The 26967-nt window shown below is 47.1% G+C and overlaps 1 protein-coding gene across 2 annotated transcripts in view; it reads right to left on the reverse strand.

Moving 5' to 3' along the window:
- Window positions 1-26967, reverse strand: part of LOC145540694 (uncharacterized) — a 440299-nt gene that overhangs the window by 328984 nt on the left and 84348 nt on the right. The window contains exons 1-4 of one of the 2 annotated variants that reach the window (XM_081575732.1): window positions 21151-21242; window positions 20395-20447; window positions 16714-16762; window positions 11896-12033 (exon numbers count right to left, since the gene is read on the reverse strand). In XM_081575732.1, the coding sequence (XP_081431858.1) occupies window positions 11896-12033; window positions 16714-16748 (173 nt within the window). In that variant the 5' untranslated portion in view covers window positions 16749-16762; window positions 20395-20447; window positions 21151-21242. Of the gene's footprint in view, window positions 1-11895; window positions 12034-16713; window positions 16763-20394; window positions 20448-21150; window positions 21243-26967 lie in introns of those variants that run through there. The other variant, XM_081575733.1, reaches the window with a different exon arrangement.

A 26967-nucleotide genomic window follows, 5' to 3' on the forward strand; every position in this document is an offset into this window, starting at 1 on the left:
TTGGCTGGCTTCGGGCATCTGTTGGAGGGAAGGAGGGGTGACCACGGGAGTCATAGAGTCCAGAACAAATGCCTCTCCTGTGTTTTGTGAACACTGGCCTATGAAGAACCACAGATTCCCCTGTACTTGACCGTGGCTCAGCCCCTGTCCACTTTGCCATCAAAACCACTGGCAAGTGGCTGGGGGTGCTGTCCCACCCCTCCCTGCAGGTCCTCAAGAGTCAGTAGCAGAGTGAACCCTACTCCCATCTTGGATCCCCCTGTGTTCCATTTCAGGGCACCTGGAGTCTGTCTGCCACTGCTCTTCCCTAAGACAGGCTCAAATCCACTTCCAAAGTGAACCTTCTAGGCAAACTGAGCTATGGACACTTTGCCCAGCTTACAAAGACTCATCCCCAGGGGTTCATAAAGCACCCACTACCATTCAGCTCTGTCTAATGAGCATGGGTAATAAGCTTCAGGATGCCCAGGAGCATCCTTGGGGAACCTTCAAGGAAACTGATTCAGAGAGGATGCGAGCGGCGAGGGGTCAGCGCTTGGTCCAAGCGCTTGGTCTGTCACTTCCTATCAACACATCCTTGACTTTACTTGTTTCTCTGACTGTAAAACTGACTCTGACTTAGATGATCTCTAGGGTTTCTCTTGGTTCTGAAATTCTCTGTTTCTGTAATTCAGGATGAAACTCTGAGGCATGGATGAGACAGGCCCAAAGCTTGGAATGTTACAGTCAATGGGTGGAGCATCTAGAGGAGGTTTCCTGGCATTCCTAAGACTGAGCCTGCACACAGGCTTTGGCACGTGGGCTACTTCTTAAAGGTACCCCAAAAATGGGTACCTGAACATTGGAAGGCTGAACATTCTGACCCCTTTTGAGAGGCTGGAAAGAGTGGCTATAAAGGAGTCCTGGAAGCCTGGGGCCTGATAGGAGCTTCACTGGCCAAGTGAGATGACATGCGGCCGTGTGAAGCCACATCCCCTCCCTGACCCCACTCAAACTATTCCGCTGGATGCAGATCTTAAAGCTGGGGAGGCTGAGAGAAAGTCACTTTCATGAAAATAATACAATGAATTATTTGAAAATCTTGCAGTGGAGAGCACTTAATATTACATAAAACACAGAAGCCAAAAAAGGAAAAGAGTTTTGACAAAAAGATAAACAACATCTGTATCAGAAAAATACATACTATCAACAAAGTTAAAAGAAAAATTATACAATGAGAAGAGATTTATATCACATATAACAAGATTGATCACCTTCATAAATATAAAGTTCTGGCAAATTAATAAGTGAAGGACAACCAATAGTGAAACCACCAGTCCATAGAAAAATATAAATGAACATTAAACATAGGAAAAGATACTCAACTTCACTCATAAAGAAATTCAACTAATAGCAAGAGACCATTATTTATTAAGTGTCAAACTGGCCAAAACATTTAACAATACCCAGTACTAGATGATACACAGAAAATGGGACTAAACTGGCAAAATCTTTCAGAAGGACTATTTGGTGATACTCATTAGTTTTTAAATGCTCATGCTTTTGATTGAACAATTCCATTTCCAGGAATCTATCCCACTAACTTACTCTCACAAGTAAGCCAACATTTACTTACAATAAATTAAGTGAATATTATTGTAGTAGCAGGAAATACACTGGGAGGGAGAGGGTCCACCCACTAGGAAATAAATTTTGAAATGCCCACATGATGGCATATTCCACAATCATTCTTTTTAAACAAGAGAGACCTATATGTGCTGAGGGGGCTTCCCAGGGAGCTCAATGGTAAAGAATCCACCTGTCAATGCAGGAGAAATGTGTTCAATTCCTAGGTCAGGAATATCCCCTGGAGGAGGAAATGGTAACTTGCTCCAGTATTCTTACCTGGAAAATCCCATAGGCACAGGAGACTGATGGGCTACAGTCCATGGGGTCACAAAGAGTCAGACACAACAGAGCAACTGACCACGCATGCATGCATATGTGCCGATAGGTCACTGTTTCCAAAGAAAGTTCCAGAACAATATATATAAAATCCTGTTTAGGTTGGGGGAAAAGGGATATTCATAAATATATGTATACATACTGCTTAGTTGCTTCAGTTGTGTCCAACTCTATGCAACGCTATGGACTGCCGCCTGTCAGGCTCCTCTGTCCATGGTATTCTCTAGGCAAGGGTACTAGAGTGGGTTGCCATGCCTTCGTCCAGGGGATCTTCCCAACCTAGGGATCAAACCCAGGTCTCCTGCATTGCAGGCAGATTCTTTACTGCTGAACCACCAGGGAACCCTTTGTGTGTGTGTGTGTGTGTGTGTGTATACATACATGTGTGTGTGTGTATATGTGAAATTTTCCTGAAACACACACCACCAACTTTACTGCTAAGCTGTGGAAATTGGACATTAAGAGAGAGGGTCAATCAGGGAGATTTTAGTTTCTACTTATTAACTTTTCTATACTGTTTTAATGTTTTTGCTGTGAGCAAACATACTTTGTTCATACAAAAAAAAAAGGCTTTCAGAGAGATGAGAAAGCTCTGGTTTTCTTGGTGAATTTAATTATCTCTGCCACTTCACTTTTTTTATTTTTAATGTTAGATTTTAGGGAAAAAAGTATAAAGGACAGATTTTCAACCAGAGACAAATATAAAAATCATTCATGATCCCACAATCAAAATATAATTACTGTTAATAAGTACATGTCTATGCATAAGTGTGGTTTATATTTTAGATTATGTGTTTTTTTACCATGCCCTGAGTCATTCCATTAGTATAAATATGCTAGTATCTTCCAACAACAACATTAAATATTAATACTAGTATCTCCCAACAACAACAGTAAAACCCTCTCTTGACGCAAATCTCCCTCAAAACTGCACTACTTTTCTGCTCCTCTTTGAAGAAATATTTCTTAAAAGAGTTGCCTTTACATGCTGTTCCTACTTCATCCCTTCTCATCCTCTCAAGTAACCCTAAACAACTTTCTTTTCACTCTTCAGTAGGAAAAACTTCTGCCAAGATTACCAATGACTCCCTCCCAACCCCCACCAACATGGCCAAACACAATGGTCAATCCTCAGCCCCCATCACACACAACCCTCCTTTGGCAATGCAAACACAGTCATTAACTCACTTCCCTAGAAAGTCTCTTTTTGTTTGACATCAGTGGAAAAACTTCACCTTTCTCTTTTGTAGGCTTTCTCACCTTAATCGAGGCCTTCTCAGTCACCTTGGCTAGTTTCCCCTCACCTCCCCAAACTCTAGACATTGAGGTGATCAACAGCTAAATTCTAGGACGTCTCCCCCACTGTGTACAAAAGATGTCACTTGGGCCAGGGAGAAGGGAGGCAGGGCAGTAGCAACAAAGCCTCCACTAAGGACTATGGGGAGGGGTCCTGCTGACAGTGGATGGGGGACGCAGAGGCAGTGGGGGGAGGCAGAGGCAATGGCAAGATGCCCCCGCTGAGGGCCCAGAACCAACAGTCAAGTGTGTACAGACATGAAGAGTTTGTGTGCAGCCAGCATGAGGCATGTGTGTCAGAGACTCAAAGGCACCCGCAATCATCTGACATCCTTGATTTAGACTGATGTTCCCACACCTCCTGTGAAAGCGTTTTATCTCTGCATCTGCCTCTCTCATCCACGTGCGCCCCACTCTCTCCTTCTCACTCTCTTGCATGTTCCTTCTCCTCTTCTGGTCTCTCCCCTCTCCGCTCATTCATGGTGATGAGTTTCTATATCTTTCCATCCTGCTCCCCCCCTCCCACCTCCTTTCCATGAAAAGAAGCCTCAGACCGTCTTTTATGTACCCAAAATGCACACCTGATTTTTTTCTTGTGGAACTTGCCCTCTGTCTTTTGTCACACATGCCAAGACCCAGGATGTACTTGAAAACAGAGCCTGCATGTCCCAAGGGTCATGGAGAAACTGATGGCTCACTGGAGAGTGTTGTCAGGAAACTCAACAAGGAAGCGGCCCCATTATCACCCTGGGGAGTGTAAAAGCCGTCTCACCAGCTGGGACTGATTTAAGAAAAGCCTGGACAGCTGCATGCTAAACAATGAAGTTAGAATGCACCTTCATACCACACACAAAAATAGACTCAAAACGGCTTAAAGACAAATATAAGAAAACTCCTAGAACACAGGCAAAACATTCTCTGACATAAATAGTATCAATGTTTTCTTAGGTCAGTCTCCCAAAGCGATAGAAATAAAACAAAAATAAATGAGTGGGACCTAATCAAACTTATAAGTGCTTGCATAACAAAAGAAACCATAAACAAAATGAAAAAACAACCTACAGACTGGAAGAAAATATTTGCAAACAATGAGACTGACAAGGGCTTAAATTCCAAAATATACAAATAGCTCATAAAACTCATTAACAGAAAAAAAACAAAACAAAAACGAACAACCCAATCAAAAAATGGGCAGAAGATCTAAATAGACATTTCTCCAAAGAAGACAGACAGACGGCCAATAATCACATGAAAAGATGCTCATGTGCCTAATTATTTGAGAAATACAAATCAAAACTACAAAATAAAAACCACCTTGCACTGGTCAGAATAGCCTTAGTTGAAAAGCCTACAAATTACAAATGCTGGAGAGGGTGCGGAAAAAAGAAAACCCTCCTACACTGTTGGTGGGAATGTAGATTGGTATGGCCACTATGGAAAACAGTACAGAGGTTCCTTAAAAAACTAAAAATAGAATTGCCATATGATCCAGCAATACCATTCCCAGGCATATTTCCAAAGAAAACTAATTTGAAAAGATACATGCATCCCAATGTTCATAGCAGCACTCTTTGCAACAGCCAAGACACGAAAGCAAACTGTCCACGGACAGATAAATGGCTAAAGAAGATTTGGTTTATATACACAATGGAACACTACTCAGCCATAAAAAAGAATGAAATAATGCCCTTTGCAGCAATATGGATGGATAGAGACATTATCATACTAAGTGAAGTAAGTCAGAAAAAGAAGATATCTCATAACATCATATATCACATATGTGATATCAATTATATGTGGAATCTAAAATACAACACAAATGAGCTTATTGATGAAACAGAAAGACTCATTGACATAGAGAACAAACTTCTGGTTACCAAAGAGAAAGGGGGGAGAAATAGATTAGGAGTTTGGGATTAGCAGATACAAACTATTTAAAATAGATAGGCACTTCCCTGGTGGTCCAGTGGTTAAGAACCTACCTTGCAATGCAGAGGACATGGTTCAATCCGTGGTCAGGGAACTAAGATTCCATGCGCTGTGGAGCAGCTAAGCTTGTGTGACGCAACTACTGAGCCCACGTACTTTGGAGCCCATGTGCCACAATTAGAGTCTGTGTACTGTAACAAAAGATCCCTATGACACAACTAAGACCTGGCACAACCAAAGAAATTTACATTTTTTTTAAATAAATAAATAAACAACAAGGTCCTACTCTGCATAGCATGGGAAACTATATTCAATATCCTGTAATAAATCATAATGGAAAATAATATGAAAAAGAATATGCATATATATGTATAACTGAATCACTTTGCTATACACCAGAAACTAACACAACATTGAAAATTAACTGTACTTCAATAAAAAAAAAAAAGAAAAGAAAAAGGAAAGCCTGGAAACTGAGTCAGAGCAGAGGCTCAGCGGAGGGAGACAAAACAGACCGCAGACAGAGGCAGAACGCCAGCACCCGCCAGGAGGCCCTTTTCATACTAGGAGCCCCTGGGATGCCCCCAACCCTGACTGATTTCCCTACAAAACATAGAGCTCAGCATCTCAGCGGCCCCTCCAGGCCCTCCTACATGGACACCAGCAGTGACAAAGCACCCTCAGGAGCAGGGTGGCCTCAGGGCCAGGACCTGCATCCACCTCGAGCCCCCTCCTCTGCTCTTGACGCTGCAGAGAATGCAAGTCCATCACATGACAACGCTGCATGTACTCATTGTCCTCACCTTCTTGCTGCTGCTGCTGCTAAGTCGCTTCAGTCGTGTCCGACTTTGTGCGACCCCATAGACGGCAGCCCACCAGGCTCCGCCGTCCCTGGGATTCTCCAGGCAAGAATACTGGAGTGGGTTGCCATTTCCTTCTCCAGTGCATGAAAGGGAAAAGTGAAAGTGAAGTTGCTCAGTCGTGTCCGACTCTTAGCGACCCCATGGACTATAGCCCACGAGGCTCCTCCATCCATGGGATTTTCCAGGCAAGAGTACTGGAGTGGGGTGCCATTGCCTTCTCCGCCTCACCTTCTTACTCTCCAGCAAAAGACCGGTTGCCTCTTTCTGAAATGCAGCCACCTCCAGGCCAAGCATCCACAGTCTGCCCTCCAGACCCCCAGGGAGACCTGGCCAGCCCAAAGCATCCTCTATCGTCCAAGCACAGGGACCCCTACTCATTCTCTGGAGGCAGTGGTCCGAAGAGCAGTGTGGACCCCTTCCGTCTTCATCTCTGACGTGAAGCATGAAATTATTTGGTAATAGTAGTGTGTCAGTCTGTTAGGGCTGCTCTAGCAGAACACCATAGCCTGGGGGCCTTATAAACAACAGGAATCTCTCTCACATTTATAGGAGCAAGGCGCTGGTAGATTCAGTTTTAGATTCAGTTTTGGGTGAAGTTCTGCTTCCTGGTTCATAGACAACCATCCTCTCACTGTGTAGGGAGCTCTCTGGGTCTCTTACAAAGGCAATGATCCAGTTTCCACACTTATGACTTAATCACCTTCCAAAGGCCCCACCTCCAAATGCTATCACATTGGGCTTAAGGTTCCAACAAATGAATCTGAAGCAGGCACACCAGCATTCAAAGCAGATGGGCATTCACCTTTCAGGGGTTAACAAGGAGTACATGCCCCCTCACTGTCCCTCCATCCTGCCAACCACCCTCCCACCACAGGGCCCTTGCACTTGCTGATCCAGCTTCCTGGAACACTCTTCCCCAGAAGAGCACAGTCAGGTCTTTGCACAGTGTTGCCTTAGCAGAGGGGCCTGCCTAATGTGGAGCAGCAGCACCTCTCAACTTTACCTCCACCTGCTTTTATGTGTGTGTGTGTCTGTGTGTGTGTGTGTGCACGCTCGCGCACGCGTTGCCTGTCCCTGTCCACTAGAATGACAAGGACTTGGTTCACAACTAAGCCTATCCCAGCACCTAGAACTGTGTTCAGCAATCAGACACCTTTAATAAGCAATTGTTAAGTAAATGACCGCCATCAGCATCCCTCCCAGGCTGTCTGCTGCAGATGGTTTAACATATCCATAGCAATGGCTCACAGGAATAACCCAGTTCTCTGAGCGTGGGCAGGTTTCTCTCTCCCACCACTTCCAGGACCTGTCCCTCTCCCTGCTTCAGCATAGTCCCTCATCTCCCAGGAAGGAAAGCAGGGCAGTCCAGCAAAGAAGTTGCTCCTGCTCCAGCAGTGATGCCTCGAGCTAATTCCTGCCACTGCCAGGGAGGATGTTCCAATACTTCTGCACAGATAGAGTAATTACTTCTAAACATAGCTACCTCCCCTGCTGGCACTATCAGATGAGAGCAGGTCTGGTCCAGAGTCAGCCCCTAGCGACCTCCTCAACCTCGGGAGATCTGGATCATGCAGACAACCCATGGGGGCAGCAAACAGGCACAGACAACCAGCCCACCCCAGCCCACCAGCCCTGCCTCCCCCAACTGAACTGGGCCTCCAGACGCTGGCACAGACCAGAGCCTGGTGACCTTAAGGTTTGTCTACCCTGACCTCAGTCTCCTCCTCAATCTTCCACCCTGCTCACCAATAGCTTGGGCTGCCCTGCCTTGGCCCCAACTCTTTCCCAGTTCCACTCATCCAGAGACTTCCCAGGTGGGGGCCTCCCAGGACTGGACTAGCAAGATGAGGGAGGGGGCAAGATAACCTCACAATGAATGAGAGATGTGGAATCCCCAATCATGATGAAGTCAAGAGGCTGAGAGAGAAAGGCTGGGGGACCCTGGGATGGAGAAGGCAGAGCTAGAGAACTGCAGGCTGGAGCCAAGAAACAGCACCCAGCTGATGTGCCCCCAAAGACCTCCCCAAAATCACGGAAACTGGATATTTTGAAAGCCAAGGTGAAATGTGGAAGCTACCCACCTCCATATAACAAGACACCCTCTCCCAGCCCACAGAGACCTGAGGCTCATTCTTATAGGGAGTGAATCAGAGAGACCCCAGGCTTGGGGGTGCCAGCTCAAAGAAGATGAGATCAAGCACAGTGCTGAACAGAGGCATATCGAATAGAAGTCTCCACACTGAGGATGACAGCCCCACCCAGCTGGCCTCTGCTACCAGCCCCAGAGCACCAGAAGCCAGACCTATCCCCATACCCCAACCCCACCCAAAGGAAGCGATCAGAGGATCCCTCTCTGGAGAGAATAAAAGCTGTCCCAGAGAAAAGACTTACAAATATAATCATCCCTTAGCAGGGGTCCCAAACCTCCAGGATCTAATGCCTGATGATCTTAGGTGGAGTTGATGTAATAATAATAGAAATAAATGCACAATAAACATAATGCACTTGAATCATCCTGAAACTATCCCCTCTCCGAGTCTGTGGGAAAACTGTGCCAAAAAGGGTGGGAACCATGCTCTACAGCAAAGCCTATGGTCAATGTCTCTGCCCACCAGGCCCTCAGACCTTAGCCATGTTCAGGTGCTTTAGACTCCAACAGTGGTATCTGCATCGTGTGCCCAACAGTTTCCCTAAAACCTCAGACGACTGCTCTGCCCTCTTGCAGCAGGTGGACAGGTCCTGATGCTTACCCTCCCTCTCCCCCACAGGCCTCAGCAATGACTCAGTGAAGTCAGGGCACCAGTAGCCAAGCTCCATCAACATCATCCAGGTAGGATCCTTCTGAGGTATGCGTTTTGCACCATTTCTCAGAGTTCTCGGCAGGATCGAGTTCCAAACACATGCTTCAATGCATGACTTAATATCATACCCTCTCTTGGCCTCCTTCCTTCCCATGTTCTAAAACCCCACTCCCCTAGTGGGGTTTTCTTCACCTTCCAAATAAATGGCTTACCTTCAACTCTTCATAACAAGATTGACTTCTGGAGGAATCTAACAGAGACAGCCTACAAGCTCCCCACATAGGCATAAACACACAGCCTCCAATCAGCTTGTGTGCTGAAAATATGAGAAGTCAGCGAGAGAGATCACCAAATATTCAAGAAAAGCCTCCATCATGGACAACAGAGACCAAAGTAAGAAATAAGGGGGAATTCAGAATAAGTGCTGGGGTAGTCAGCTGCCTCCTAGATGGCAGTCTCCTGTTACACTCATCCTTGTGTCCTCCCTCCCACATTGTATCATGACAGAAGAGATGGTGGTTACTTCTGAGATTAGGTTATAAAAAGCACCACAGCTTCCATCTTGGTTCTCTCTCTCCCTCTCACTAACTTTGGAAGAAGCCAACTGCTATGTCCAGCAGCCATATGGAGAGGCCCGTGTGCTGAGGAATTTAGAGCTCTGGCCATCAACCAAGTGACTGAGCTTAAAAGCAGATCCTTCATCTCCACTGAAGCCTTAAATGACTTCAGTCCTGGATGACACATTAGCTGCAAACTCACCCTGAGCCAGACCTGAGCCAGCTAGGCCCTACCAGATACCTGGCTCACAGAAACTGTGAGATGAGAAATGTTTGTCCTTTTATGCCACTGTGTTTGGGGTAATTTGTTACACAGCACTAGATAACTAGTACAAGTACTTACTTCACAAAGAGAAGAAAACTTCAAAGAATTTACCATTAATATCTTCACAGAGATGAGAAAAGCTATTACAGTCCATGAAACAAGAAGAAACAATTAAAGAACAAGAATGCCTCGAAGTAAAAAATATAATAGTATAAATTAAAGTCAATAGAAGCCTTGGAAAATTAAGTTAAAGTTTCCAGAAAGTAGAATAAAAAGGCAAAGAAATGTACAATAGGAGATTTTTTTTTTTTAATTAAAGAGCTAGATGATGAAGCCAGGAGGTCCAACATCTGACAAATAAGAATTTCAGAAACAAAGCTCAGAGAAAATCAAGAGAATAAAATTATCAAAGAAATAATACCAGAAATCTTCCCAGAACTGAAAGGCATGAGCCTTCAGATTGAAGAGCATACAAAGTATCCAAACAATAAAAGAACAAAGGCACATCTTTATGACATTTTAGAACACCAAGGATAAAAGCTTCCAGAGAGAAGAAAACCAGGTCATAAAACAGGATCAAAAATTTGAATGGCATCAGACTACTCAACAGCAGCATGGAAACCAGAATTCAGCAGCAAAATGCCTTCAAAATTCTAGGTAAAAAATAATTTCAAAACCAGGAGTCTACATTCAAACTGAACATGACAACAGAATAAGACATCTCAGATGTTGTAAGAGAATGAGCTCCACCAAGAGTAGGTAGGAAACAAAAGGATGAAGCTGCAAGATCTAAGAAGCATGGGCTCTATCACAGGAGTGAGCAAAGGAAAGTCCTGAACAAGGGCCATGCAGCAGCCTGGAGCAGCCCATACCGGCTGGGGCAGGTGTCAGAAGGCTTCAGGGCAACTTCAGAGGGCTGATCAACTATCTGACAGGACTGACCTCATGGAAGGTTGCATGGGAAGGCATGCTGGTGGGCCAGTGAAAGCCTAAGCAATTATTAACTACAGGATAAATGAAAAGTTGTACCAAAAAAAGAAAGAAAACTGTTGTGGTTTTGATAGTTGTGATAAGAAAAACTTGTATGTAAATATAACCAAAAAGTGAGAGGTTATTTGGGCAGAGGAGAGGGAAGAAGAAATGTAAGTAAGTTAAAATTTGATCTATTATACCATCCAAGAAAGATCAATAATGAAGTCTAAAACTGATGAGTAAGGAAATTTCAGTGTATAGGTAATGTTTGGAAACAGAGAGCTATTACGGGCTGAATGTTTGTGCCCCTCACGTAAATTCATCTGTGGAAATCCTAACTCCCAATGTGATAGTATTAGGGGAGAGTATTAGGCGATGGGGCCTTTGAGAGGTACTTAGGTCATGGAGTTCAAATAAATGTGGGCATGGCATCCAGCTGCAGGCACAAGGCCCTCGGTGTAATGGAGTCTGTCCTATCATGTGAGCTCTGATGATCACAAAAGGAGCTGGTTTTCAAGTAAAAATAACTGGACTTTCGCATGTAGTAGAATTTTGTCTTTTGGAACATTTCTATCACCTTGGAGAGGGCCACATTTTTTTTTTTTTTTTTTGATGCTACCTATTTAAAACACCTGGGGACGCCTCTTTGGGAGGTGGCCTTCAGAGCCCATGTAAAGTCACCACAAGGATGCCGGTGCCCCTCCCTCCCTTCTCCCTGAAGCCACGTTATTCACATGTCTGTTGTCTGTCTGCACAAAGCAGGCCTCTCCTCTCAGGACTAAGACCTGACTCCACGGACGATTTAAAAAAAGAGTGAACTTCAGAATTCGGATGGAATCCAGAAACGAGTTCCACGACGGTAATGCCCACGGCCGCAGGTGCGTCTGGGTGCTTGGCTTTGCGGCAGGCTCTGCGGCCTCCGGCCCTCGGCTGCGGCCTGAGTCCCTACCTCGACCAGAACGAAGCGGAAGAGGGCCTGATGCCTGCGGGGCAGCCCGCCAGCCAGGCAGCCTTGGGGCCCCACGCCCCCTTCCCTGGGCAGCTCCCTGGACGCCTCCGGGGGTGACTGACAGGACCTGATGAAGCCACGGAGAAAAGGCGTAGTGACTGGCACCTAGAAAGTCCTGTCAGTGTGGGCTGGGCCCACGTGTCCACATCCCTTATCCTAAATTCAAAATTCCAATTAACTCTGAAAACCTCACGTTTTCTTTTCTAATTTCGGCGCCAACATGCAAAGTGACCGGAAGTGACTGGCGGCCATTACTTACCGCGCTGACTGGAGCCGCGTGGTTTCGCACCCGCAGAGCTTCCGGGTGAGGCCTGAACCGCCCGCGGGGACAGAGGAGGAGCGCGAGGCAGCCACATGGGCGGGGCAGCGGGGCCTCCACAGGAACGGCGTCTCGAGGCTGGTTGAGTGAAAAATGAAACGTCACTCAGTCATGTCCGACTCTGCGACCCCGTGGACTATACAGCCTATGGGATTCTGCAGGCCAGAATACTGCAGTGGGTAGCCGTTCCCTTCTCCAGGGGATCTTCCCAACCCAGGGATCGAACCCAAGTCTCCTGCATCGAAGGCAGATTCTTTCCAGCTGAGCCACCAGGGAAGCCATCATTTTACTTATAAGTGAGCAGTTATGGATGATCAAGACTCTCCTCTAGCAGCTGTGCCTCTAAATCCTGAAAGTTTACTGCGAGGTCTTAGGGGGCCAGGCACATGGCCCCCTTGGCCGTCTCAGCACACCCCTCTTTCTCCCGGCTGCGCCTTTGAAAGCGGCACCGGCAGGTGGCAGTTGGCACAGTGGACAGAGTGGAAGTGAGGGGGGCGAGGGCAAGGAGCCTCTCTGGCCTGGGTCCAGCTCGGGTCACCCAGCTGTCATCTCCTCTTGGTGACCTCCCATGAGGCAGTGCAGCCCCAGACCCCAGAACCTCTTTCATGACATAGTCTATGTATCCTATTATCTTTCTAAAATCCCAACAAGCCTAAGCACCAAAACCCACCTAGTTCTGGGGGAGTTCTAGAGCTTTAGAGAATGAAATGTGGATGGATATTATGTTACCTTCCAGAACAAGGAACCCCCTAGAACTGAGGGAAAAATGAAAATTCCAAAAATAAGTAGTTTCCAATGAAAAGTGAGACTATGTGTGCTAAAGGTACAATGAAGGTGCCTGAAATGGGGCATCCTAATTCTGAGGGGGCCTCCCCCCACGAGATGACCAAGAGTCATAGAACACTGACAGGCAGTGGGTGACATCTTGTTATATCAGTTCTGGAGACACATTGACCAGGTGCCAGGCACAATTGTGCCTGCATTTAAACTTTGCGACATTACTGAGGTGGAGGCTCTGACCCACAGCCACACAAAGAAGGTGGGACAATTCAAGTGTTCCGTCGGCCCAGTGCTCCTCAGGGCCTCTGCCCAGTGGCTGGCACAGCTCTGCCCAGTCAGCCCCCTCCACCTGCTCCAGTCTCCTCTGGTCCTACTCCACCCCTTCTGCTGAGCCAGTCATGGGCTTCTCCAGCACACCTGGTCCCTGCAGGCCTCCACTGGACTCCCACCTGCTCAGCTCCCTTCCCCAATCCCCTGTGTAATACAGCATGCTTGCACACATATATGCAACCCCTGCACCCCAGAAAGAGCCCTGGCACATCCAGTGTTTCTCCAGGGTTACACATTATACTTTCGGCGATTGTCTCACTAGCACACGGGAGGGCAAAAATTTTCTTAACAGCTGATTCTCCAGGGCTCATATATATTTTTATATGTATTTGTTGGATGAATGAATGCCTTCCAAGCCTGTGCTCTTACATGCTTCTTTAAGCAGTGTAGTTTAAGGAGGCAGCACGGAGCAGTAGAAACCCACTGGGCAACAGGACCGCCTGGTTCTGCCCCTCACTGGTGAACCTGCCACTCTGAGCCTCATTTTCTCATCTGTAGAATGGGAATAACAAGAGGAGCTTATCTCACAGAGCTGTTGTGGGGATTGGGTTCATTTATGCAAAGTTCTTAGATAAGAGGTATTAGATGCTATTCCCAGCTTTCAACGTATACAGAACACCACACAGCCAGCTGTACCACCGTGCTAGGGCTAGGAACATGCAGAAAGCTGTCTCAGGCACAAAGGGTCTGGGAATCAGGTATGAGGCCTTGTGTTAGTGTCTTGAGGATGCCCTAACAGATGCCATACAAAGGGCTTCGAACTACAGAAATTGATTCTTTTCCAATTCTGGAGGCTAGAAACCCAAAATCAGCATCACTAGTCTGAAATCAAGCTGTGAGCAGGACTACACTCCAGAACAAAAGCCTTTCTCTGCCTGTTTCAGCCCCCAGGGGCTGCTGGCCATCCTTGATGTGTGGCCTGCATCACTCAGTCTTTAAGGCCAGCATCTTCACGTCTCTCTCGGCTCTATCTTCACGTGGGTGTCTCTGTGTGTGTGTCGAAGTGTCAGATTTCCCTCTGCCTTCCTCTTAAACCGATACATGTGACTGCTCAGGGCCCACCCAGATAATCCAGGATAATCGCCCACCTCTAGATCCTTAATCCCATCTGCAGTGACCCTTTCTCCAAATAAGGTCACATTCACTGGTTCCAGAGATTGGAACCTGGGTATCTTTGGGGGCCATTATTCAGCCCATCACGGGCCCTATCAGATTCAGAGGCCCTCTCTCCTAATTCACTCTAATCTGCTCTGGATTCTAGGAAAATTACAGGAGATTTGTAAAGATGCTCTGAACACCAGGATTAGACACCGCCACCGCCCCCCCGCCACCCTGCTCCCTCAAGGCAACCCTGTAACCTTGAGTTAGGCACTTACTCTGAGTCTCAGCTTCCCCAGCCATCAAGTGAAGGTCAGGAACCTGCTGGCGTGGGGTGCTATGAGGACTACAAGACAAAGCCCCCAGGGTGGAATGACTGATGGGCCTCAGGAAGTAAATGTCCCAGAAGCACCATTCAGCCATAAAAAAGGAATAAGCTGTGACACACACCACAGCGAGGATGAGAACTGGAAACATGCGAAGTAACAGAAGTCTGACACAAAAGGCCATATATTGTATGATCGCATTTATATGAAATGTCCAGAATAGGGAAATCTATAGAGGCAGAAAGTAGAGATTAGTGGTTTCCAGGGGAATGGTCAGGGTGGGGGGGCTTGGGAGATAATAGTTATCATTATCAATTTCAGAGATGATGAAAATGTTCTAAAATTGACTGTGGTGATTGTTGCATAACTCTGTGAAGATACCAAAAACGCTGTCCATGGGTGAATTGTGTGCACGGGAATTACATCTCGGTGAAGCTGTTTTTTAAAAAGAAGTGAAGGGTCACTGGGAATTCAAAGAACAGATTCCAGCTGGATTTCCTCCAGCCAGGATGACCATAAGTCTCTGAGATGTGTCTGAGGGTGAGAAGGGGAAGTTCCAGCCCATGCCTTCGGCAGGGTTTATTCTGTGGGGGTGAAACACGATCCAACCTGCCACACCAGACTTATCCTCTGCTCTGTGATTTCCAGCAGAGATCCTGACAGACAGGGGCACAATTTTCACTTCAGACAGTCTCTGCCTGTGGAAATGCAGAGCAGCTAAACATATTAAAACAGCAGCTGATTACCCACAATGCAGTGTCCCGGCGCAATGATTTAATGCAACCTTGAAGGGCATAATTAGGAGTTAGGCAGACAGCCGCTTTGCTGACGGGGGAGAGACAGGATGGTGGTACCCATACTTCGCTCAGAGAGGCACTTGCAGGAATTGTGCGTCACGTTTGGGGGAAAGGTGAAAAGCCTTTTCAGTTTCATTAGTGAATCATGGTGAGGAAGATTCGTGGCGTATTATTCAGCTGCAGAGACTAGAGGTCGTCTCGTAGAGAAACAAAGTGAAGGTTCTGAAACAGTCAGGTTGCTCAAGACCTGCCCAGATATGAACTGGAGGTCTGCCTTTGAAGTGGAATCTCCATCTACATCGTCACTTCCACTCTCTCACTTACCTGACCCCATCCAGCCCCGCATCCTGTCGGCCCCACTTTCTAAATCTTTGACCTCCACCCACTCACCACTAGAATACCTGTGCTCACATCCTCATGTCAGCTCTGCTTCCAGAACAACCTAAATTAAGGCAGCGCTCTAACAGAACTGTCAGCAAACTTTTCCTGTAAAAGGTCGGCATAAATATCTCAGGCATCAGGATTTCTTTGGTGGTCCAGTGGCTAAGACTCCATGCTACCAATGCAGGGGGCCTGGGTTCAAGCCCTGGTTAGGGAACTAGATCCCACATGCCTCAACTAAGTTTGCATGGTACAACTAAAGATCCTTCATGCTGCAATGAAGATCGAAGTTCCTACATGCTGCAAATAAGACCCTGCACAGCCAAAATAAATAATAAATATAAAAAAATAAGAAGAAGACAAAAAACCACCAAAAAAATAAAAGTCAAGGAAAAAAATATATATATGTATATATATGTATCAGGCACCAAGGGCTATATGGCCCCTGTGGCAACTATTCCACCTCTTGAGAGCAACAATATATAAACTACTGGATACAGCTGTGTTCCAATAAAGCTTTATAGACACAAACAGGCTGTGGGCCGGGTTTGGCCCATAGCCCTAGCTTGAAGACCCCTGTTACGGTTCACTCAGTCCCTCTGCCCTCTTCCAACAGTGTCTCCACATAGCAAGCAGAGGCTGTTCTTTGCAAAAGGCAGGTCTGATTGTGTCACTCTCCAGCTCAGAGTGCTTTCATGGCTCCCATCACCCCTGGTTACAAGACAAACCCTTCGACTTGGTCTATGGCCTTTTCTGCCTGGATATTCTGGCTTGATTTCAGGCCACTCTGGGTCACCTGGGACATTTTTTCTGCCTTTCACATGTCTGCCTGCCTCTCAGTCCCTCCAGATACCCCCCATTCTGTGTCCAATACATCCTCATCCTTCAGATGTCAGCTGAAACGTCCCCTCTCCAGAGAGGGGGGCCTCTGACAGGCCCTAAGACCACATCAGCTCCCATCACCTGCATTCCTAGCACCCCTGCACCTTTTTCACCCTCATCACAATAGTGCTCCTCATGTGCTGGGGGCTCCAGTGTTGCCTCACCTGATAACAACAGCATAGGCCTGCCTTGTGTCCATCACACCCTCAGCGCCTGTCACAAAACAGGAACTCAATAAACACACAGTAGATGAAAGAATAAAAGGACCAACAGACAAGAAAACCATAAGTTCTATATGATGGAATTTTGAAAATGATACACTGACATGATTGTGACACCATACAAAGATGGGTTGAAAATACCAGGTGATTAGGAGCATGTTGAGGGATGTTTCCTAGAAAAGTTTCCCCTCAAAGAGCTTGAAGAATTCGTGAAGCTGTGCTAAAGAATCATGTCAATGGAAAGTATGTTTGTTGAATAAATGAATTTCTACACAGAGTGACCCAGACCATGAATACTCTGAGTTCAGAGAAAAAAGAAGTTAATGTGGGCTGGAAAATTACTGGGACTCTTCTCTCATACACAGACCTTTCCAACACAGTGCCCAGGCTGAGTGAACACAGATGAGAACTGCCACAGGCCATCTTGTTTAACTCCGGGCAGGAGTATGTGGGGGTGAGGAGTCGAGGGGCAATGAGGCTAGGCAGGCCTATAAAGTGAAGTCAGAGTCAAACTGAAGGAGTTTCAATGCCCTGCTAAGAAGACTGGCTCCCCTGGGACATGTTTCCTTCTGTAGGTAATGGGGAGCTGTTGAATGTTCTTGAGCAGAATGTTCCATGCCATGGAAATAGCTCTGTTCCTAGTTCAGTTCAGTTCAGTCGCTCAGTCGTGTCCGACTCTTTGCGACCCCATGAATTGCAGCACGCCAGGCCTCTCTGTCCATCACCAACTCCCGGAGTCTACCCAAATCCATGTCCATCGAGTCGGTGGTACCATCCAACCATCTCATCCTCTGTCGTTCCCTTCTCCTCCCGCCCCCAATCCTACCCAGCATTAGGGTCTTTTCCAATGAGTCAACTCTTCGCATGAGGTGGCCAAAGTATTGGAGTTTCAGCTTCAACATCAGACCTTCCAATGAACACCCAGGATTGATCTCTTTTAGGATGGATTGATTGGATCTCCTTGCAGTCCAAGGGACTCTCAGGAGTCTTCTCCAACACCACAGTTCAAAAGCACCAATTCTTTGGCACTCAGCTTTCTTCACCGTCCAACTCTCACATCCATACATGACCACTGGAAAAACCATAGCCTTGACTAGACGGGCTTTTGTTGGAAAAGTAATGTCTCTGCTTTTAAATATGCTATCTAGGTTGGCCATAACCTTCCTTTCAAGGAGTAAGCGTCTTTTAATTTCATGGCTGCAATCACCATCAGCAGTGATTCTGGAGCCCAAAAAAACAAAGTCTGACACTGTTTCCACTGTTTCCCCATCTATTTCCCATGAAGTGATGGGACCAGATGCCATGATCTGAGTTTTCTGAACGTTGAGCTTTAAGCCAACTTTTTCATTCTCCTCCTTCACCTTCATCAAGAGGCTCTTTAGTTCTTCTTCACTTTCTGCCATAAGGGTGGTGTCATCCGCATATCTGAGGTTATTGATATTTCTCCCGGCAATCTTGATTCCAGCTTGTGTTTCTTCCAGCCCAGCGTTTCTCATGATGTACTCTGCATATAAGTTAAATAAGCAGGGTGACAATATACAGCCTTGACGGACTCCTTTTCCTATTTGGAACCAGTCTGTTGTTCCATGTCCAGCTCTAATTGTTGCTTCCTGACCTGCATACAGGTTTCTCAAGAGACAGGTCAGAGGGTCTGGTATTCCCATCTCTTTCAGAATTTTCCACAGTTTATTGTGATCCACACTGTCAAAGGCTTTGGCATAGTCAATAAAGCAGAAATAGATGTTTTTCTGGAACTCTCTTGCTTTTTCGATGATCCAGCGGATGTTGGCAATTTGATCTCTGGTTCCTCTGCCTTTTCTAAAACCAGCTTGAACATCTGGAAGTTCACGGTTCACGTATTGCTGAAGCCTGGCTTGGAGAATTTTGAGCATTACTTTACTAGTATGTGAGATGAGTGCAATTGTGCGGTAGCTTGAGCATTCTTTGGCATTGCCTTTCTTTGGGATTGGAACGAAAACTGACCTTTTCCAGTCCTGTGGCCACTGCTGAGTTTTCCAAATTTGCTGGCATAATGAGTGCAGCACTTTCACAGCATCACCTTTGAGGATTTGAAATAGCTCAACTGGAATTCCATCACCTCCACTAGCTTTGTTCGTAGTGATGCTTTCTAAGGCCCACTTGACTTCACATTCCAGGATGTCTGGCTCTAGGTGAGTGATCACACCATCGTGATTATCTGGGTCGTGAAGATCTTTTTTGTACAGTTCTGTTCCTAGTAAACAACTCTAAAAGCAATGGGATATGTAGGCTGGGAATGTCAGGGATGGGGAGAACGGGGAGGCCTCGGCACTGGTCTGGGTGGGAGATAAGGGAGGACTGCAAACGAAGATGCAGGAAGTAAGGCAAACAGGTCAAGGGGTGTGGAGAAGAAACAGCACAGAGGGGAAGTGGGAGGTGGCCCTGCAGGCGAAGCCCTGACCCTGGCAGACGTGGGAGAGGCCCCACCTTGTGTATCATGGGCACCAAGATGAAGAACCAAGGAGGCCAATGGAGCCTGGCCCCCTTCCTTTCACTCTTTTTTTTTTTTTTTTTAATTTGGCCATACTAGGTCTTAGTTGCGGCATGTGGGATCTAGTTCCCTGACCAAGGATCGAACCCAGGCCCCCTGCCCTGGGAGCTCAATGTCTTATCCACTGGACCACCAGGGAAGTTTCCCCTTTCACTCTTAAGGAGTTAAATCTGACCAGAAATTCATGGCTCAGAGCCATTCACAGCCTCCCCATGTCTCTGCTTCTTGGTCCATGCGAGCAGGTAATCAACATGAAATACAGGTGACCACGTGTTGAGACAGGAAGACATGTGTGATGTGAGTCCTGGGAGTCAGGAGGAGGACGGGGCAGGACCTCCACTCCCACCACATCCAAACCCTCTAGAATGCTTTCCTCTTGCGGCCGCCCTTAGTGGGAACATGAGGGGAAGGCAGGAATCAGAGCACAGTCCTAACTCCATAACCGCTTTCTCCTTCCAAGTGTCGGGGGCTCTTGACAAGGGATCTCCTCAGAAAAGCACAGCCGGGCAGGGCAAGGGGTGGCAGGCACTGAGGATGCCAGGCAGGCAGCAGGTCATCCCCTGGACGGAGGTTAACTTCCTGGCCTTGGTGAAGACCCTGGTTTCTTTATGCTGACTGTGCCCAAGTCCTTTGCCATCCTAGAGGGCTCCACCCTGTCCAGACACATTTGGGCCAAGGCACCCTGTCCCCTCACACCACACACACACACGTATTCATGCTCAAGGTGGCACAGAGCACAAGGGCAGATCTATCTGGAAACAGGCTCCTGACACAGTGCGTTGTTGGTGGCAGGGGCTGAGAGGGGATGGGAGGGACAATTTGTGAGATAGAGGGGAAGGAGGAGAGGGTTAAAGGAAGAAGAAGATGAGGGGGAGGAGGAAGCATGTACACAGCTATTAGAAACCTCCTCTGACCTGGTTCTCAGTGGCCTGTTCCGGGAGCTCAGAGGGAGACTGAAGAGGGTCGTCAAGCCTCCAAGTTTCCCACCTCACCCCCACGTACTCTTAGCACGTTCTCAACATCCCAGCCACACATACCAACCCTGGATGGATTCTAGGAGCCCACACAGTACAGGGCTGGACAGCAACACTCACATCATTCTTCCATGGGACGCTCTGAGGCCACTAAAACAATCAGTCTTGGAACACTAAGGAAAGAAAGTGGGGGGCCAGATGAGCACCCTCAAGGGTCTGCTTCCAGGCTCTTTAAAGGAGGACTCATCTCCTTCAGGTAGATGCTTTAAGGCCACACTGAGGGGCACGTGTCAGCGGGATCTGATCCCTTCTGGGGTCACAGATGGCATCTTCGGGACAGAGCCCCTCAAGTCCACATAAGCCCACGCTTCAGAAGATGAGACAAAGGGTGAAAACAATTTGCTCATCTGTAAAAATAATAAATGAGACCCTTTGGTCTCAGTGGCCCCAATACAGGCAGCATGGGAGAAGGACTTAATTTACTCATAGGGTCTTTTTTTCCCTTTGAGTTGGAAATTCACTGCTATAGAAGGGAAGGACCCAGTGCTCATAAAAGACAGGAGATGGAGAAGGACCTAGAAGGGAGTCAGGAGTGGCTCTGTCATCTGTCTCCTGATTTACACGTGGACAAAGACATACTTCCTCTCTCCCTCCCTCTCTCATCATGTGATGCATCACACTTGCACCCCTGGATCACTTCCAACACCTGTGTGCACCCCTTAACCTTCAGCTTCTCCAGGTTCCAGACGCCCCTGGAGGTTGGTGAGGGCAGCACAGGTGGGGAACCCGGACGCACACAGGTGAGAGTAGGCAGGTACTAGGTGACCCCTCCAAGTGAGGTTGGAACCCTCCCACCTCGAGGGTGGGGAATGATACCCGTTCCTGCTGCTCTGAGGCCTCCCCTCCCCCTCCTGTAACTCCATCCCCCTTTATCTCTGTGTCAGCCGCTTAACACATCCTTTTAAACCGGTGTGTGCACATGGCAACAGTATCCACTCAACAGGCCTGTGTATTCCTGTTCTAGAAGCAAAAGGAGATGGCGATGGGGGTGGGGGGTGCGGACAGGCCAAGCTGAAACCCTCCCGGTGCCTGGAGAGGCATCAAGGGTCAGGGAAGCGGGGATGGGCATCCTTGCATTGGTCACAGTTCAGCTTTTGGCCTCAGGATAAATCTGTCTGTAGACATAACTGCTCCCAACACCTGTAGGGCCCTGGGTCCAGATGGGGGCAATCAGGATGGGGGTGGATGAACCCAGCCTGCTGCCTATCATTTCAGAGGAGGCAACCATGGGTGGGTTTTTAACAACAATAATTCAGTGTGTTTGTCACATCTCCCAGCAGCCCAGGGGAAAAGCTGGACTAACAATTTTTTTTTAATTTAGGTGAAATTCACGTACATAAAATTAACTATTTTCAAGTCTACAATTCAGTGGAATTTAGTGCATTCATAATGTTGTTCCACCACCACCTCTATCTAGACCCAGAACATTTTATCCCAGTCGCAGAAGGAAACCCCATACCATTTAACAGTCACCCTCCATCCCCCTTTCTACCCCGCAGTCCCCTGGAAACCACCAATCTGCTCCCTGTCTCCATGGATTTGCCCGATCTGGACATTCTGTATAAGTGGGATCATACCACATCGTCCTCTTGTGTCTGGCTTCTTTCTCTGCACATTTTCCAGTCCATCCCTGTTATAGAATGTTGCAGGGTTTGTTCCTTTTTATGCCAAAATAATATGGGCTAGATCCTCCCAGGTGGCTCAGTGGTAAAAAAAAAAAAGGGGGGGGGGCGAGGAGGCTGACAGAGGACCCTAAGGTGAAAAAGGCTGCCTTTTGTCTGAGGTGTGTCTGAAGCTGGCTTGCCTCCCTGAACAGGGAATGTCATGTCCCTGCCACCTGGAGTGAGGGCAAGAGAGCCTGACACCACTTTCAGATCCTAACCAACCACGACTCCATCCCCAAATAAAAGTGCAGAGCTAGCCACTGAATGCAGACGCTGGCTTATTATACCCGACTCAGCCTTGGGTTTCCCGTGCCTATTTCCCGTCCCTCTACATCTGCATTTATGTGCCCCTCTCTGGTTGTGGACTCCTAGGGTGATAAAAGAGATTACACGCCGACTATTGCCCATGCAATGTGCTAGGTGTTTTATAAGCTTCATCACATGTAGTCCTTCCTGCAAGCCCTTGCAGTAAGCAGCATGTACAGGTGGAGAAACCACAGCTCAGAAAGGTGAACCTGTTGCTCATGCAGAGCTGGGATCCGGGATCCAGGCTCTCTCCTTCATACCCCTCCTCCCCTGAGAACAGGGAGTCCTGTCTTAAGAGTCCTCCTGGCGCCATGTCACTTACTGCTTCAAGAGTTGCCAAGCCCCTCCTGCATGCCCCCACTCCCCGCACTGTGCTCGTGGAACCTGGGCAGACACATGTTTTGCTTTAGCAGATTCTGCTGAACAGTTTTTCAAATGGCTTATTTCGGTTTTCACTCTCATGAGACATGTACCGATATTCCCATTGTCCTAGGTCTTTATCAACCCTTGAGGTCACCAATCTATTCATTCTAGTCATCCTGATGGGTTTATGGCAGCGTCTCAGGTTGCGTTTCCCTGATGACCAATAAAGCACTTTGTAAAGTGCTTAGTGTCTCTTTCCCAGTTTTCTATGAACTTTTTTTTGGTTATGTATTTTGCAAGTGTCCTCTCCAGCTTTGTGATTGTCCTTTTGCACTCCCTTCTAAAAAAATTTTTTGTTTTATTTATTTATTGGCTGCAGCATGCAGCATGTGGGATCTTAAGCTCCGTGACCAGGGATCAAACTTGTGCCCCCTGCATTGGAAGGTGGAGTCTTAACCACTAGATTGCCAGGGAAGTCCCCATCTTTTCACTCTCTTAATGGAGTTTTTGATAAACAGAAGCCGTCAATTTTAATATAACACAATTCATCAATCTTTTCCTTTATAGTTTGCTCTCTTTGTATCATGAAGATATTCCAGATTTTTTTTCTATGTTATCTTCTAGAAAGTGGAATTGATTTTCATGTACGGTGTGAGGTAGGGATCAAGCTTCCTATTTTTTCCCCTGGTGGTTATCCAATTGGCCCAGCAGCATTTATGGCAAAGATCATTCACGCCCCCGCCTCAGCAGTGCTGTCGTATATCACATGCCCATATATGCTGGGTCTATTTCTGGGCTCTCTACTCTTCATTGTTCTATTTGTTTAGCCTTCTGTTCGAATTTTTTAAGCTTTCCTGGTGATGGTTAACATGCAGCCAGGGTTGAGAACCATTCACCTGGGAATTTGCAGTTCATGATGAGAGGTCTGGATGTAGTCTAAATGCAAGTAAGTAGATGCACATAGAAGATTTTCAGAGGAAAAATAGATTAACTTTGGGACATGGGAAGAATGATGCTAGAACCATGGGGAAAGCTCCCGTGGAGTGGGCAGGAAAGTTGGGTAACAGGCCAGAAGCCAAGACACTCAGAGCAATCCACCCTCGTCTCCACTCCCTCCCTTCTCCCTCTGTCGACCTCCAGATCCCCTCAAGCCAAAGTGCAAAGAGGGAAACACAAACGCAAGAAGGAAAACTTTCTGCTTGGGCCACTGGCCATGCTTGAGGAAATCTGATCCTCCTGCAGCCACATGTTATTCCCAAGTTGCCACAGTACTTCCTGTAATTAATAGCTAGGTTTTAATTAAACATTGATTAGCCCCTAATTAGTCTAATGATTAGTCTGGGGGAGGAGACAGGGCTGTCAAACCCCATAAAGGAGGCGGGGGAGATAATGAAAGATTATGGCTTAGGTGGAAATGCTATTTCTCCCTCCCTCCAGGCCAAATGTTTTCTATAATTTTGGTCTATTATATATGATGCTTTCAATGTGAATTTTTCTAATCGGTTTGAGTCTGATGAAGTCCCAGGTGACTGATGCAAGGAAGATTGAATCTATTCGCCTTTTCATCAGATCTCAGCCTCTTAATGCAGCTAAAGAGCCTTTTCCCACTTAGAGAGGAATTAGTTTCTGTCTCCACAATGAAGTCATCCTGGGCTGAGGCTGTTCCCTCCCAAGGCCTTTGTGGGGAGCTCAGACCTTGCCAAGGACTTCTGGGATGCACGAGTACTGGGACTGTCTCCCCAGAGCAGATTTTACAAGTACCCAATGCCCTGTGTCACCCTCTCCTCATTCTTCTCCTTTTTACCTACACCTCCCACCACGTTGAGGCAGCTCTGGTTTTATTCTGAAAATGGAATACCAGTCACGTGTAATTTGCTTCCAATAAAGGATGCATGCAGCCTCCCCTGACTCTCAGCCAAAAAGAAAGGTTGAGTTGCTGCACGTGGACACAGCTCGGAGTAAATTGCGTTTGAAGTTAATCTATTAGAAGTCAACTATGCAGCAAATCTAGGGGGGAGAAAAATGATTCTATGATACTGGTTAATCATCCTCAGTGTATCTTTTGTAAGTTTGAATTTACGCAGAACAATACAAGATTTCCTCAAAGCCCTGTGTTGAGCACAAAGCTCAGGGGAGGAGAGAGGCATGAAACCTGAAATCCAGAAAGGCTTAGGGTCAGGGAAAAGATGCTGGCTTTGGAGGAAGGCTTCCCAGGTGGCACTGGTGATAAAGAACTCGCCTGCAAATGCAGGAGACATAAGAGACTTGGGTTCGATCCCTGGGTTGGGAAAGATCCCCAGGAGAAGGAAATAGCAACCCATTCAAGTATTCTTGCCTGGAGAATCTCATGGACAGAGGAGCATGGCGGGCTATACATCATGGGGTTGCAAAGAATCGGACATGACTAAAGCGACTTAGCACAGCATGGAGGAAGGAAGGTCCTGACAAGCAAGACTTGCCAACTTGAGAAGCCCCAACATTTGCCTTTGGGGGCTCCTTGTGCTATCAGAAACACTCCAGCCAAAAAAGGCATGAGGAAGCTTGGGAACCACTGGAAATACTCACAGTTTTACCATAGTTGAAATTGTGGTAAAATACACATAATCTAAAATTTAGCATTTTAACTATTTTGTAGTGTACAGTTCAGTGACATTAAGTACACTCTCATCATTGTGCAGCCATCACCACCATTCATCTCCAGAACTTTCTCACCTTCCCAAACAGAAACTCTGTCCCCATTAAACACTACTTCCCACTCCCCCCAACTACACCATCTCTATGAATTTAACTCCTCTAGGAACCTCATGTGAGTAGAATCAGACAGTGTCTGTCCTTTTGTAACTGGCTTATTTCCCCTAGCAGCATGTCCTCAGAATTCATCTATGCTATAGCAGGTGTCAGAATTTCCTTCTTTTTCAAGGCTGAATAATATTCCACGGTGTGGATGGATCATTTTTTGTTTGTTCATCCACTGATGGACACTGGGTTGCTTCCACCTTTTGGCTATTGTAGGGAACACTCCCACTGTCTGATCTAGGAGGCAAATTTAGTTATTTGAGTCTTCAGATGAAAGATTCTGTTAGACAAGACTGTGCTAACCCCCTATATCTCTACTTTACTCTCTCTATAAATAGACGAGGATACCGGAGAGTTATATCCCTTTTATCAAGTTTACTTGTCATTTTCCAATAGCTTTTGCCACATGGAAAATGGGAAAATAAGCACATGGGAAATATTCAACAGAAACTTGAATCATCTCACTGAGACTTGGCCATATTCAGTCTCTTCACCAGGGAATATGAGAATAAGCATGCAGTATGTTAAGTCAATGGAGCTTGGGGACCATTTATTATGGCAGTCAGCAGGACTGACTGATCCGCCTCCCCATACAACCCTGGGGCAGCCTCCAGCCCAGTGAACGAGGATTCAGGCGTCAGTTTCAGAGAGAGGCCTCTGCCCTGATGGAGAGCACCCTCATGCCAGGGGCTATTTCCATGCCTGTTCACAGTGACCATGCCCACAAGGGCTCAGCTGCGTCCCTGGTGCTGGAGGAAAGGGCACCTCAGGAGCAGGGAGCGAGGCTCCAGGGGGACAAAGCCAGAGGCAGAGAGATCATCATGAGATCCCCACTGTCCTGCTAGTCCTTTGGGGGTCCAGACAAAATGGAAAGCACCATTGGAAAGAAAGTAGGCAAGCACCAAAGCACCAAAATGGAATGCAGGCAAAGACCCAGCATGAGATGCCCAAAGGAAAAAACAGATTAGGTCAGATTTGAGACTTAACTTCAACAGGTTGACACGGCAGCATTATTGCCACCTGAGGCACAGAAATTTAAGACTCTCAAAATCCATCTTCCTCTCAAAAAGAAACCCCCGTTGAGACCAGGGACAGCCAGCCACAGCTGTGATTGCCGACCACTCCTATTTAGGGAGAAAGAAAGAGAAGCAGACATCATGTGGCAGGGAGACTCCTCTGGGGTCACTAAGCCCCTGGCCTGAGCAGGGGCAGCAGCTGACATGCTGAGTGGCAAATACACCCTATCCTTTGGGACATGCCCCTCCCGCCTCCTTCTCCAGTGCACACTCTTCTGCTGACCTGGCCATTTGGAGGTTGCGCCCCCATCCTACCAGCCCCCACACCGACTCAGGTCCCCGCACCCACAAAGCTCATCCCCAAACTCACAGGTGCAAAACAGATGGCCTACTTGTGCTCAGTCAGGGGCAGACATCCAGGCAGGTGCAAGTTGGAGACGGTGACTTTTCAGCTGAAGGAGGCCCCAGGAAAGCTGGTCTTCATTCTT

The sequence above is a fragment of the Giraffa tippelskirchi genome, chromosome 3 (genome assembly GCF_054371585.1).
Source record: "Giraffa tippelskirchi isolate mGirTip1 chromosome 3, T2T-mGirTip1v1.2.pri, whole genome shotgun sequence".
NCBI lineage: Eukaryota > Metazoa > Chordata > Mammalia > Artiodactyla > Giraffidae > Giraffa > Giraffa tippelskirchi.